Genomic DNA, 14,569 nt, shown 5'->3' with positions numbered 1-14,569 from the left:
ATAAAGCGCGTTCCTACGACTGATCATTTCGACTACCCGAGAAGCCTTGATAAAAGCATGGTTTTGTGCACACTGAAAAGCAAGCAAAATTAGATGCATTACAGAAAGCGGACTTTGTGGCTCTTACTGGGGATCATTGGACTTCCGTGACCGTTAGTAATTCTAAATACATCTAATTACAAAATGTTCAATGATCACACTGTTTTAGCCTAATGTACAAAATAATTTTGGCTAATGTTACTCAGAGTTTAAAGAGTAAGCTGGTCAAATTACCTTTTATGTTTCTGACTTATTTTTTAAGAAGAAAAACTGCACTTTATGGTGAAATTTTGGTTATTATTATTTAAAGACAATACTATTCTGAAAATGTACTTAAAGTACTTAAACTACCACTTTATTTTTAAGTCTGCCCAATTTTAACCAGGGATGATATTTTTGTTTCTGTTTTGAATTCAAATGCAGTTTAAAGCTTTTTTTCAGAAATTAAAACAGCTTCAGTTTACAATATTCATGTCCATGTCTATTATTTGATTCTGTAAGCCCACTAAAACCGTTTTAAATAAAAAAAAAAACATTTGCGATTTGGGGCAAATTCGTGTCGATTACATACGATTAATCAAGATTAATTCTTACACAGCCTCTAATTAATTGGATTAATTTTTTAATCGAGTCCCACCTAATATATATATGTATATATATGTATGTGTGTATATATATATATATATATATATATATATATATATATATATATATGTATATATATATATATATGTGTATAGATGTGTATATATATATATATATATATATATATATATATATATATATATATATATATATATATATATATATATATATATATATATATATATATATGCCAGCAACACTCATGACAATTACAAAACAATTACATTGTCAATCATGTTACGTTATTATTAAAATGTTTCCTTTTCTTTTTACTTCTCCTGCCAATCGCAGCTATTTTTGCTATATATATATATATATATATATATATATATATAAATAGATATGACAACACTCATATCAATGACAAAACAATTACATTAACAATCATCTTACGTTAGTTTTAAAATGTTTGCTTTTCTTTTTCATAACTTCTTTAACACACTACTTCTCCTTTCTTGAAGCCTTGGTATTCTGCTAGTATATATATATTTATATTTAGAGATATAGATATACAGTAATCCCTCGCTATATCGCGCTTTGACTTTCGCGGTTTCACTCTATCGCAGATTTTAAATGTAACCATAACTAAATATATATCACAGATTTTTCGCTGCTTCGCGGATTTCTGCAGGCAGTGGGTCTTTTAATTTATGCTACACGCTTCCTCAGTTTGTTTGCCCTGTTGATTTCATACAAGGGACGCTATTGGCGGATGGCTTAGAAGCTACCCAATCAGAGCATGTATTACATATTAACTAAAACTCCTCAATGCTATAAGATATGCATCCCTTGGAGCTTGATTGTTTGCTTGTCTCTGCCTCTCTCTCACCCTCTCTGACATTCTCTGCCTGACGGAGGGGTGTGAGCAGAGGTGCTGTTTGCTTAACAGATACTGACGCTCCTCTAAAAAAATGCTGCTTTATTGTGGTGCTCGGCATATTTAAAAGCACAAAAGCACACGTATTGATTTTTTGATTGTTGCTTTAATCTCGCTCTCTCTCTGACGTTCTCTGCGCCTGACAGAGGAGATGTTTGCACAGAGGCTGTTTGCTTAGAAGATACAAACGCTCCTGCCGTGGCAAACTTAAAAGCACAAGTATTGATTTTTTGATTGTTTGCTTTTCTTTGTGAGCTCTCTCTCTCTCTCTCCCTCTGAAATTCTCTGCTCCTGAAGAGAAGATCTATTTGCATTCTTTTAATTGTGAGAAAGAACTGTCATCTCTGTCTTGTCATAGAGGACAGTTTAAACTTTGATTAAAGGGTGTTATTTCATGTCTAGAGGGCTCTAATAATGTTAACAGTGTGGGAGAGTTTATAAGGGCTTAAAATATATAAAAATAACTACACAAACATATGGTTTCTACTTGCGGATTTTCATCTATCAGCGGGGGTTCTGGAGCAACCCCGCCATCGAGAGGATTACTGTGTATGTGTATATATATATATATATATATATATATATATATATATCTATATATATATATATATATATATCTATCTATATCTATATATATATATCTATCTATATCTATATATATATCTATCTATATCTATATATATATATCTATATATATATCTATATATATATATCTATATATATATATCTATATATATATATATATATATATATATATGACAACAACACTCATATCAAAGACAAAACAATTACATTAACAATCATGTTACATTTTTTTTTTAATTTTTCCTTTTCTTTTTACTTTAACACACTACTACTCCGCTGCGAAGCACGGGTATTCTGATAGTAACCCATAAAGCTGAATATAGTATTCTGCCTTTACCTGATGTCATTCCATTTTGTAACAAGGTTTCTCTTTTTACTTTTAGGTAAAAAAATCAATCTAAAATATTCTTTGGGTATGTGATGGTAATGTTACAGTGCTGAATCATTTAGCTATAATTAAACGAAAAAAAAACAAAAGCAAGACTTGTTCAGTTTTTTTTGTAATTGTTCTTTGTGTCATATTTAAATATATATAGTAGTAGCCAAAATGTTGTGTTTTGCAAAGTTTTCTGCTTCATCATTTTAAGATTTTTTTTTTTTTTTTTACATGTTTACTGTATATGGTATATTGAAGAACAATTATAAACATTTCATTAGTTTCAAAGGCTTTTATTAGCAAATATATCAAATTTATGTAAAGAGTCAGTATTTACAGTGTTGACCCTACTTCTTCTTAACTTCTGCAATTCGCTCTGGCCTGGTGGGTGTCAGCTTCTGGGCCAGATCCTGACTGATGGTGATCCATTCTTGCCTTTTTAGTGCTTGGAGTTGATCACAATATGTGGGCTTCTGCTAGTCCACCTGCTTTTTGAGAATTGACCACAGGTTCTCAACGGGATTAAGATCTGGGGAGTGTCCTGGCCACAGATGCAAACTTTACAATCTCCAAGCCACTTCATTGTTACTTTTGTCTTGTGACATGGTGCACCATCATACTGGAAAATACACAAACCATCACCAAATTGTGCCTGGAATGTTAGGAAACGCTGTTCTTGGAGGATATTTTGATACCATTCTTTATTTATGGCAGTGTTCTAGGGCAGAATTGTGAGTGGGCCCACTCTCTTGGATGAGAAATAACCCCAGACATGGATTGTGTCTGGATGCTTCACTGTTGGCACAACACTGGACTCATGATAGTGTTCACCATTTCTTTGTCCAGGCAATCGATTTTTCCAAATGTCCCAAACTGTTGGAAGGAGGAATTGTCTGAGAAAATAACTTTGCACCAGTCTTCTGCTGACCAATCCTTGTACTTCCTGGAGAATTTCAGTCTGTCTTTGATGCTTTTCTCGGAAAGAAGTGGCTTCTTTGCTTTCCCTTATTGACACAAGGCCATTGTCCAAAATTTTTCAAGAGATGTAACCATGCCCAGGAAAGCAAATAAAGGACAAGTGTTGTTTTTACAAAAGTCTTAAAGTAAAAGTGATAAAAATGCATATGTAACAATTCCCATGAACATAATCTCTTTAAATTGTATATCCGGTAAACTAAACCTGGGGGTGGTAAAAGCTCTTTCTTCAACCCGAAGCGAACGCCTCCGGGTCACAGGGCAGACCCTCGGTCCTCCCTGCAGCCCGTGGCCCCAGTATATATGTATGTATGTATGTATGCGTATGTATGTGGCGTATATACATACGTCCATCGATTACAGTGCATCCGGAAAGTATTCACAGCACATCACTTTTTCCACATTTTGTTATGTTACAGCCTTATTCCAAAATGGATTAAATTCATTTTTTTCCTCAGAATTCTACACACAACAAACCATAATGACAACATGAAAAAAGTTTACTTGAGATTTTTGCAAATTTATTAAAAATAAAAAAACTGAGAAATCACATGTACATAAGTATTCACAGCCTTTGCTCAATACTTTGTCGAGGCACCTTTGGCAGCAAGTACAGCCTCAAGTATTTTTAGAATATGATGCCACAAGCTTGGCACACCTATCGTTGGACAGTTCTGTGCTGTGAATACTTTCCGGATGCACTGTATGTATGTATGTATGTATGGATGAATGAATGGATGGATGGATGTCAGTCAAAGACTTAACAAATGCAAATTAGTTTTAGTCCTTTTTGCTTACATGCTGTCCTCACATTCATGTTATGAAGGATTTGTAATTTGAGCCAGTGGAGCACATTTGATAGTCTTTTTTTGTCAAAATAGCAAGAGGTATTGAGTATTCAGTTAATCTTGCACTTTGTCCACCCCCAGCAATTCATTCAGTGAATAACAGTTTTAGCCTTCCATTGGGCATCTTTGTTTTTCATAGCATGATTAATCTCTTTCTTTTTTTCGTGTTTGTTTTAGCACACTTCAATATTTGTCCTCCTGCATTTTTACGTTTTGTATGAGAAGGAACTCAAAATGAATTCAGGATTAAGTAATAGTTCTCTTTAAATATTGTAATCACCTTTGACTTTAATCTAAAATTGTTTGTTGACATTTATTTAAAATGGTTTACATCAAATTTTCCACTTGTTGCTATAGCAGCATTTCTTTTGTTTTCCATTTTACAATAAATCACTCTGACTTGCCTCCAAGTAAGTTTTACACTGTGAAAAAAATGATTCATTTATTGACATGGTGACTCACCAAGCAATATAGCTGATAAAGCTTTAGATTTTTTTTTGTTTGTCTGAGGTTGTTGGCCCCACACTGTTTCGAATGAATAGAGAATTGGTTGAATATTGTTGGACTTAATAGTATCTTTAATAACATCTTAAAATAGAAAATACCCCAGTAGTTAATGTATTTTCTTCCATATGTAATATTGAAGCATTTACTTGTTCATAATGCAACACTGTACTTATACTTGTGAAACAGAAGCACATTATGACAAATTTTTATTGTGCGTCTTTATCTTTTCTCCTCCACTTCCCTTCCTCCTCCTTTAATTTTAGGTTCTGCGATGACTGCCGGTGTAACTTTAGTAAACAATTTGCCTTGCTCATCTTTGATTAGAGAACCCAGTGGATTTGTTCCAGAAATGTCTCTGGGTAAGCATATGTATTTTAACATGCAATATTCAGGTATTAATGGCCTTTACATTACTTAAGTAATGGCCATAATTGTTAGCAGGAATTATATGTGTGTATATGTGTAGTAGATGTGTATATTTATTTATTATATACATGGGCCTATACATACACTACAGGTCAAAATTTTAGATTACCTCAGTTTTTCCAATTTTTCTTCAAATTTAATTAATTGAAGTGCAGTGAATGATTTAAATTGGTGGATAGGTAAGCAGTAAACTGACATAAGTTTAAAGTTTGGGTTGGCAAAAACTGAAAAATAATAGGAAATATCTGAATGTTACACATGGGTGGTCTTCAGGGAACAACTTACACATGTTCTGATACCATTAGCTTGGCACACCTATCCTTGGCCAGTTTCACCCATTCCTCTTTGTAGCACCTCTCAAGCTCCGTCAGGTTGGATGGGAAGCATCGGTGCACAGCCATTTTAAGATCTCTCCAGAGATGTTCAATCTGATTCAAGTCTGGGCTCTAGCTGGGCCACTCAAGGACATTCACAGAGTTGTCCTGAAGCCACTCCTTTGATATCTTGGCGCTGTGCTTAGGGTCGTTGTCCTGCTGAAAGATGAACTGTCGCCCAGTCTGAGGTCAAGAGCACTCTGGAGCAGGTTTTCATCCAGGATGTCTCTGTACATTGCTGCAGTCATCTTTCCCTTTATCCTGACTAGTCTCCCAGTTCCTGTCGCTGAAAAACATCCCCACAGCATGATGCTGCCACCACCATGCTTCACTGTAGGGATAGTATTGGCCTGGTGGTTCACACCAAAGAGTTCAATCTTTGTCTCATCAGACCAGAGAATTTTGTTTCTCATGCTCTGAGAGTTCTTCAGGTGCCTTTTGGCAAACTCCAGGCGGGCTGCCATGTGCCTTTTACTAAGGAGTGGCTTCCGTCTGGCCACTCTACCATACAGGCCTGATTGGTGGATTGCTGCAGAGATGGTTGTCCGTCTGGAAGGTTCTCCTCTCTCCACAGAGGACCTCTGGAGCTCTGACAGAATGACCATCGGGTTCTTGGTCACCTCCCTGACTAAGGCCCTTCTCCCACGATCGCTCAGTTTAGATGGCCGGCCAGCTCTAGGAAGAGTCCTGGTGGTTTCGAACTTCTTCCACTTAACGGATGATGGAGGCCACTGTGCTCATTGGGATCTTCAAAGCAGCAAAAAATTTTCTGTAACCTTCCCCAGATTTGTGCCTCGAGACAATCCTGTCTCGGAGGTTTACAGACAATTCCTTTGACTTCATGCTTGGTTTGTGCTCTGACATGAACTGTCAACTGTGGGACCTTATATAGACAGGTGTGTGTCTTTTCAAATCATGTCCAATCAACTGAATTGACCACAGGTGGGCTCCAATTAAGCTGCAGAAACATCTCAAGGATGATAAGGATGCACCTGAGCTCAATTCTGAGCTTAATGGCAAAGGCTGTGAATACTTATGTACATGTGCTTTCTCAATTGTTTTACTTTTAATAAATTTGCAAAAATCTCAAGTAAACTTTTTTCACATTGTCATTATGGGGTGTTGTGTGTAGAATTCTGAGGAACAAAATGAATTTAATCCATTTTGGAATAAGGCTGTAACATAACAAAATGTGGAAAAAGTGATGTGCTGTGAATACTTTCCAGATGCACTGTAACTGATGAAAACATGCAGAGTTCTGTGCTTGAGTGAATAGTGTAAACACATGAAAATTTTAAACATCAAATAATGATTGTAATATATACTCAAATTTCACATTATTCCTTGTGATTACCAAATGAATACAGTTTCCTGTAAAATTCTGTTTTGCAGTGCCAATCACCTAGGAAAGGTAGAAATTAATCTAATACATGATTTAGTCATGGAAACTTATTTATAGCATGTTCAAGAGTAAGCAGCTCCAGTGACCTAATAATATTATTATTACTTACAATTTGACTGATGCCTTTATCCAAGGTGATGTACAACATTTGAGATACAATTGATTAAATTTCTTTTGTTTTTGCAATTGGAGTGCAAACAGGTGAAGTGTCTTGCTCATGGTCACTCAGTGTCAGTAGCAGGATTTGAACCCATTGCTTCAGGGTTTGAAATCCAAAGTCCAAAGCCTTTTCTACTATAACACACCACTACCAGTTTTAATAGCCATTGGTTTAAAAAAAAATATGCAAATATTGTATACTGAAAAGTACAGTTATCCCTTGTGATTTGTGGAGGTTTGGGCACAACATGCAAATCATGTATTTCAGGCTGGCTGACGAAAAAAAATGTGCGGTATCCCCCAGACAAAGTATGTATTTGCTCCATTCTTTAGTAAACTGTAACTTTTTATGAAATTTAACTTATACAGTAAATTTCTGTGTATTTATGGTAGTTAACGTTAAAAATTATTAATAATGGAAACAAAAGAAATCCAACAAAACACTAAGCACAAAACGATTAACATGACACAGTCCAGTTTCGGAGATACAGATGATTATAGTATAGTTATGAAATAAAAGCCCCTGTAAACAGCCTCCAGAGAGTTATGTAAAGTTATGGCCTATCTTGATGCCCAATGCAAGAGAAAATTTGTAGAAGCTGGGGGCAGGGATGACAAGAACATAAATCCTGAGAAAAATAATCCAATGGATTTAATTGGATACCAGTTATGCAATAAAGCATTGAAACAAAAAGACACCTGACTCTCTTATGGCACCCTTTTAAAAGTTACACTTCATCTTGCTTCACCCAGCACCCCTGCTCCCTGGAACTGCTGGGATTTGCTGTCCGTTTAAGTAGTGCTGCTACAGCATCATCTTCAGTTTTCCACCTTTAGGTTTCAAAACTCACAAACACAGTAAGCTGATCTGCGAACTGTAAACCCACAAATCGCAAAAAATGACCTGTGCTTAGTTAGTTACGTAGTATTTCTGATAAACCAATTGACTGATGCCACTGTAACTGAGGCTGATTGTCTTGTGAACTTTCCTGATCGAAACCTAATGACTAGTGGATGTAGGAAGTAAATGTGAAAGCTACAGTGCCTTCAGAATGTACATATTCTCCATTGATTATTTCTCATTTTGCAAAGTCAATTTATAACATTTAACCTGGATTTTATTCTAATCCTTTAACATTATAGTGAACTACTTTTAAAGTATTTAGATTTCTTCGGACTTATTTTTAAAATAAAATTTGAAAACTTAATTGCTAAGCATTCACACCAATTGTTAACTGCCTAAACTGAGTGATATATTCAGTTTGAGAGATCATTCTATATATGGTGGCAAGGTACACCTATGTTTATTTTGAATTCACCAGTGTTCAATTGAATAATTGCTAAATAAATAACGACTTTATGAGATGTCACAGCTAAAACAGCAACTCAGATTTCTCCTTCTTTCACAAAGTTTAATGACCAGTCTGTGGAATCAAGAGAAACTTGTTAGGAAGAATAAAGGAAGATGGCTATTAAAAGACTAGCAAACAACTATACTTTCTTAGGAACACGTTAAAGTCCATAGAAACAATGGAGAAAAGCATGGCACAACCCAGACACTATTCAGATCAAGCTTTCCTATACAGTTTAGCAGTTGAAGGGAAATTAGAAATGACAAATAAACTAGCTAAACCACCAGCATAATTACAGAGCTCTTTGGATGAAATGGCAGAATTTAAACTGACCACTTCATCTACTGGTACTGCATTTGTACGCACTGAAATAATTATAGTGTTCTTGCAAAGCTTTTTGACATGGTGTGAATTATTGAAATGTGCATTATTAAATAAAATAAATGAAATACATATTTGGATGCTAAATATTTGAACAGTTTTTAAATATATCCGAATATTTGTTTTATTGAATGGGTCTACTGAACTTGTGCTAAATTTTTCAAGTCTCTCATCTGAGAGTGACTTAAACTTTCCATCCACTTAAAAATGTAATCCTATAATGTTTGTTGATTTTCATTTATAGCTACTTAGTCATATTTTTTAAGTGTTATTGATAAATTAGGTTAATTTATCAAGGCAGCCAATGGAGATATGTAGCATATTTTAATAATATTGTTTGACCAAGCGGTTTATCTCCTCCTAAGCTTGGCACCATGAAATCCAGCAGTTGTTCAAGTTAGTGCTGAGGATGTTGTTACCATGGAAACATTTCAAACTCAAAAATGAGCTGATCCAGTCTGTGGCAGACATCGCTAGAGCTTTATGTTTAAGACACTGGAGTGGTGATTCACTTGGGTTACGCAGAGCTGCAGTTGCAATTAAAGTGTAGTCAGGTAGCATACAAAGGATTTTAAGATGCAGTGCCCCAGGCAATGCTATCCAGCTATAAATTTCCTAAACAACCTTCATCAACGACGCAGACATTCTGCTTCTGATATACTCCTGAAAGTCCTGCAGAGACGGCGGAGCTCTGCCTTGAGGGTTCTTTCCTCATCCACGCATTGGGTAATGATAGCTGTGTCTGCTGTGAGTATTGCTGAGGCAACTGATGACCTGCAAGCACAGAAGTTCATAGGAAAAAAAGAGAATTGCCCCTTTGGGTGGTCTGAAGCACAACAATCAGCTTGTAAGTATTCTCTTGTGAAGCCTATTTATGTACACTTTTGAAATTTGCTTTTTAGTCAAATAAATCCAGTATTTATGAAATTCTTCTACTAGAAGAGAAGTCAAGCCTAATTTGATTGTGCTGGCAATATAATATTAAAACATTATCCTTGTGAATATTTTAGGGTATTGCTGCCAATAATTGTGCACTTATTTAAAAAGTTATGTAACACATCTTAAAGGCATTAAATTGATGCAAAACGTTTCTACAAGACACTTCTACATAGATCTATTTGCTTTTGGTTTCAGTGAATGTCAGGAGGCCTACTGCAAAATACACAAAGGTTGGTGAGAGGTTGCGGCATGTTATTCCGGGACACATGCAGTGTTCGATGACCTGTGGTGGTCGAGCCTGCAAGTATGAAAATCCCTCTCGTTGGACAGAAGAAGAGCAAGCCATCAAAGGGCTCTATTCCTCATGGTAATGAAATGTCAGAAATGTGATGCATTTGTTATATGATACATGTGAACTGCATTTTCAGTGAGAATTGTACAGCATTTAATTCAGTGTTTATTGCTAAAAAGCACAAATTGAAGGTTGAATTTGAAAATTGCAGAAATAATTTAATGTAGTTTAGAGATTTCAGCGAAAAGGTTTCCATATGGATGTTTGTTTAAATGTGCATTCCAGAACAAAACTGCTGGTTGAACCAGAATCTTTCATTACTTATCTACAGGGGGATAAAAGACCTGTCTTGTTTTGGATTTTTTTAATGCAGTTCAGAATAATATATTATAGCACCTAGAATTAGCCTCTGCCAGAGAGATGCTGCAGAAGTATTGTACCTGTTCAGGATGTGGAAAATTCTTAAGCAAATATTTATCGTCTTTTCTTTATGCTTGCCTATTTACACCTTACCTGTATTACACTGATTTTTTTTTTCTAGGATTGAATCTGGACAAGCATACACAGGCATATACTGCCTCTGAATTTGAGTAACAGTAGAAAAATATCATCTTTAGTAAAGTACAGCAATGTTTTGATTGTCCAAAATGTGGTAGTAGAAATATTATTATCCTATGTGATTTTTTGACTGTCAGTATTTTCCTTTCCGTTCATTATAGTGAAAAGAGTTATTTTCAATATATTTTAGGATCACAGACAACCTGCTGGCAATGGCTCGGCCTTCCACTGAAATTATTGAAAAATATGATATAATTGAACAGTTTCAAAGGTAAAATGTTATCTTATTATGTTATCTTTATTTTAAATGTGTTGCTTAGTTAAATAATAAATTCTGTGTTTTTCCTTATATGCAAATAGCTTGATGGTAATGTAAAATATTATTTTGATATCTGACCATGTATTATGTTAAAAATGTTTAACAATATTTATTTTGTATATTTTACTTGAGACATTCAACCACTATACTTGTTTTTGTTTGTTATAAATTCCTTTCACAAACATCTAAAACCCTTTCCATCATCCAAGCCCTTCCTCCCCCGCCATCCTAAATCTAGTTCTAATTCAGGTAAACAAGCAGAAAATCTTAGACCAAAGTCATTAAAATATCAATTAGTGGTCTGTTGTGGTGTAGATCTATATTGTAATTACTGTGTCCCTATGGTGCTTGCTGATTCAGGTGTGGTATCAAAACCATAATTAATCTGCAGCGTCCTGGAGAGCATGCAAGCTGTGGAAACCCACTGGAGCAGGAGAGTGGCTTTACCTACCGACCTGAGATATTTATGGAGGCTGGAAGTGAGTCATTGCCCACTATGACTACTTTTAATTAACTTGCAGTTAATGAGATGTTGTTCCGAACATTGTTAGATTTGTTTTGTTTGTGTGAAAAAATGACAAAATAAGTACAAAGTGAATCAGTTACTCAGAGTGAAGCAGTTACTTAGTATTTTCAATAGATGAAACAATGATCTGGTACTTACAGGACAGATGACAGTTAGTCTTGCCAAGAAGCATAGACTTTTTTATTTATTGTTTTTATTTTAATCATTCATCTCTGTGTACTAGTATAGGAGGTTACTGAGCAAAAATTACCTTAACCAGTATTAATTACTGGTCACCTTCGCACATAAATGGACATCTGCTATAATGTTATTAATTTTGATTTAAAACATAAGTGTCTGATGAAAATTTTAGGCCCTGTTTTGCTCTAGCTGTTCCTTCATAGTGGTAAAGTCATTTGAAAAAGTTTGGGAACCCCTCTCAGCCTGCATAATAATTTACTCTACTTTGAACAAAAAAGATGGCAGTGGTATGTCTTTCATTTCCTAGGAACATCTGAGTACTGGGGTGTTTTCCAGAGATTTAGTGAAGCAGTATTTAGTTGTATGAAATTAAATCAAATATGAAAAACTGGCTGTGCAAAAATTTGGGTACCCTTTGGTCAGTTGCAAGTTGTGCTTCCCTTTGACTCTCCTCAAAGCAACTCCAAAAAGATCAGAAAACAAAGATTGTTCAGTAACATGGTTTGGGGAAGGCTACAAAAAGCTATCTCGGAGGTTTAAACTGTCCGTTTCAACTGTAAGGAATGTAATCGGGAAATGGAAGGCCACAGGCACAGTTACTGTTAAACCGAGGTCCGGCAGGCAAAGAAAAATACAGAAGTGGCATATGTGCAGGATTGTGAGAATGGTTACAGACAACCCACAGATCACCTCCAAAGACCTGCAAGAACATCTTGCTGCAGATGGTGTATCTGTACATCGTTCTACAATTCAGCGCAATTTGTACAAAGAACATCTGTATTACAGGGTGATGAGAAAGAAGCCCTTTCTGCACTCGCGCCACAAACAGAGTCGCTTGTTGTATGCAAATGCTCATTTAGACAAGCCAGATTCATTTTGAAACAAAGTGCTTTGGACTGATGAGACAAAAATTTAGTTATTTTGTCATAACAAAAATTACTTTCCATGGCAGAAGAACAACGCCGCATTCCAAGAAAAAGACCTGCTACCTGCTGTCAAATTTGGTGGAAGTTCCATCATGCTGTGGGGCTGTGTGGCTAGTTCAGGGTCTGGGACCCTTGTTAAAGTCGAGGGTTGGATGAATTAAACCCAATATCAACAAATTCTTCAGGATAATGTTCAAGCATTAGTCATAAAGCTGAAGTTGTGCAGGGGTTGGATATTCTAACAAGACAATGACCCCAAACATAGTTTGAAATATACAAAGGCATTTATGCAGAGGGAGAAGTACAATGTTCTGGAATGGCCGTCACAGTCCCCTGACTTGAATATCATCGAAAATCTATAGGATGATTTGAAGCAGGCTGTCCATGCTCGGTAGCCATCAAATTGAACTGAACTGGAGAGATTTTGTATGGAAGAGTGGTCAAAAATACCTCCATCCAGAATCCAGACACTCATCAAAGGTTGTAGGAGGCATCTAGAGGCTGTTATATCTGCAAAAGGAGGCTCAACTAAGCATTGATATAATATTTCTGTTGGAGTGCCAAAATTTATACAACTGTCTAATTTTATTATGATACATATTGCCTATTTTCTGTTAATCCAATAAACTTAATGTCACTGCTGAAATACTACTGTTTTCATAAGGCATGTCATATATTACAAGGAAGTTGCTACTTTGAAAGTTCAGCCAATGATAAACAAAAAACCAATGAATTTAGAGGGGTTCCCAAAGTTTTTCATATGACTGTATCTAATTTTTTCTCTGAATTATGATCTGCTAACCAAAGTGTTTATTTTGCCATCTGTGAAGGTCAGGTTTATGCATCTCAGAATACTACAGATTGGCATTTATTATATTTCATTGCTTGTTAATGATTAAATACTTTATTAATCCCCAAGGGAAAATTCACAGAAGATTAAGAAGGGTGTCTCAGATTTGAATAGTTCAACAGTTTAAAAAAAATGTAAATGTACTTGAATAGATGAAAAATGTAATACTTCTGGAAGTCCCAGTATGTTTTTTCAGGAACATTGGTTTTGATAGTGTAATGGCAAGGACTCGCACAGTGACATTCATTCCTCAGATTTGCACTGTGGTAACTACCAGTGGCAGGTCATGAACCTGCAAAGAAATGAAAGCCCCTGTAATGCATTATACAGGTCATGTGTACATTTTGTCTAAAGCATGAAAATGTTTCTGTTTTAATAATGTGTTTACATAGATTGTTGTAGACATGGAACACACATGAAATGTTGTAGACACGGAACACACATGAAATTATTTTCCCTATACAACTCTAGGTAGCTCACTCCTACATAATCAAGGCTTGAACTAGGAGAACCTCTTGCCCGTTCTGCGGTGGTGGGGGGGATGGTATAGCAGGCTGCTTGCTGTTTGGGCTTATCGACACATTTACAAGACAAAAGAAGCTGTTCTCCCAGTTCATGCCTTGATTATCTGGGTGTGAAGTTCTGGAGTTTTAGAGTGGAAATAATAGATTGTTATTTAAAACACATGCATTTCATGTGTGTTCCGTTTCTACAATAATCTCTGTAAACACATTGTTTAAACAGAAACTTTTTTCTTATTTTAGTAATAAATGACAAAATATAGGCATAAATTATATAATGTGTGAAGCCTGAAGTCCAAAGATCAAATAAACACTTTCACAAGAGGTTCAAGGACAATACAACAGCTTCTGTGGAGCAGCGGTAAGATTTATGGTACTTGTAAAAGTTAGCTTTTTTCAGTTTTATTCTCTTGATCACAGTCATGCTGTAAAGTAGTATGTATCGTGATGAAATGCATGTGTTCCAAATAACGATCTATTATTTACACTCTTAAACTCCAGATCTTCACTCC

The 14,569-nt window shown here is 35.5% G+C and overlaps 2 protein-coding genes across 4 annotated transcripts in view; both read left to right on the top strand.

Moving 5' to 3' along the window:
• Positions 1-14,569, top strand: part of LOC120540305 (tripartite motif-containing protein 54-like) — a 192,794-nt gene that overhangs the window by 36,868 nt on the left and 141,357 nt on the right. The gene's annotated exons all lie outside the window — the stretch shown is intronic.
• Positions 1-14,569, top strand: part of ptpdc1a (protein tyrosine phosphatase domain containing 1a) — a 140,647-nt gene that overhangs the window by 37,023 nt on the left and 89,055 nt on the right. The window contains exons 2-5 of one of the 3 annotated variants that reach the window (XM_039770946.1): positions 5,116-5,211; positions 10,081-10,252; positions 10,926-11,006; positions 11,415-11,533. In XM_039770946.1, the coding sequence (XP_039626880.1) occupies positions 5,116-5,211; positions 10,081-10,252; positions 10,926-11,006; positions 11,415-11,533 (468 nt within the window). Of the gene's footprint in view, positions 1-5,115; positions 5,212-9,428; positions 9,794-10,080; positions 10,253-10,925; positions 11,007-11,414; positions 11,534-14,569 lie in introns of those variants that run through there. The other 2 variants (XM_039770945.1, XM_039770948.1) reach the window with 2 other exon arrangements.

The sequence above is a fragment of the Polypterus senegalus genome, chromosome 12, assembly GCF_016835505.1.
Source record: "Polypterus senegalus isolate Bchr_013 chromosome 12, ASM1683550v1, whole genome shotgun sequence".
Lineage (NCBI taxonomy): Eukaryota > Metazoa > Chordata > Cladistia > Polypteriformes > Polypteridae > Polypterus > Polypterus senegalus.
Note: the sequence above shows the minus strand (reverse complement) of the source record. Positions and strands in the feature narration are given on the sequence as shown.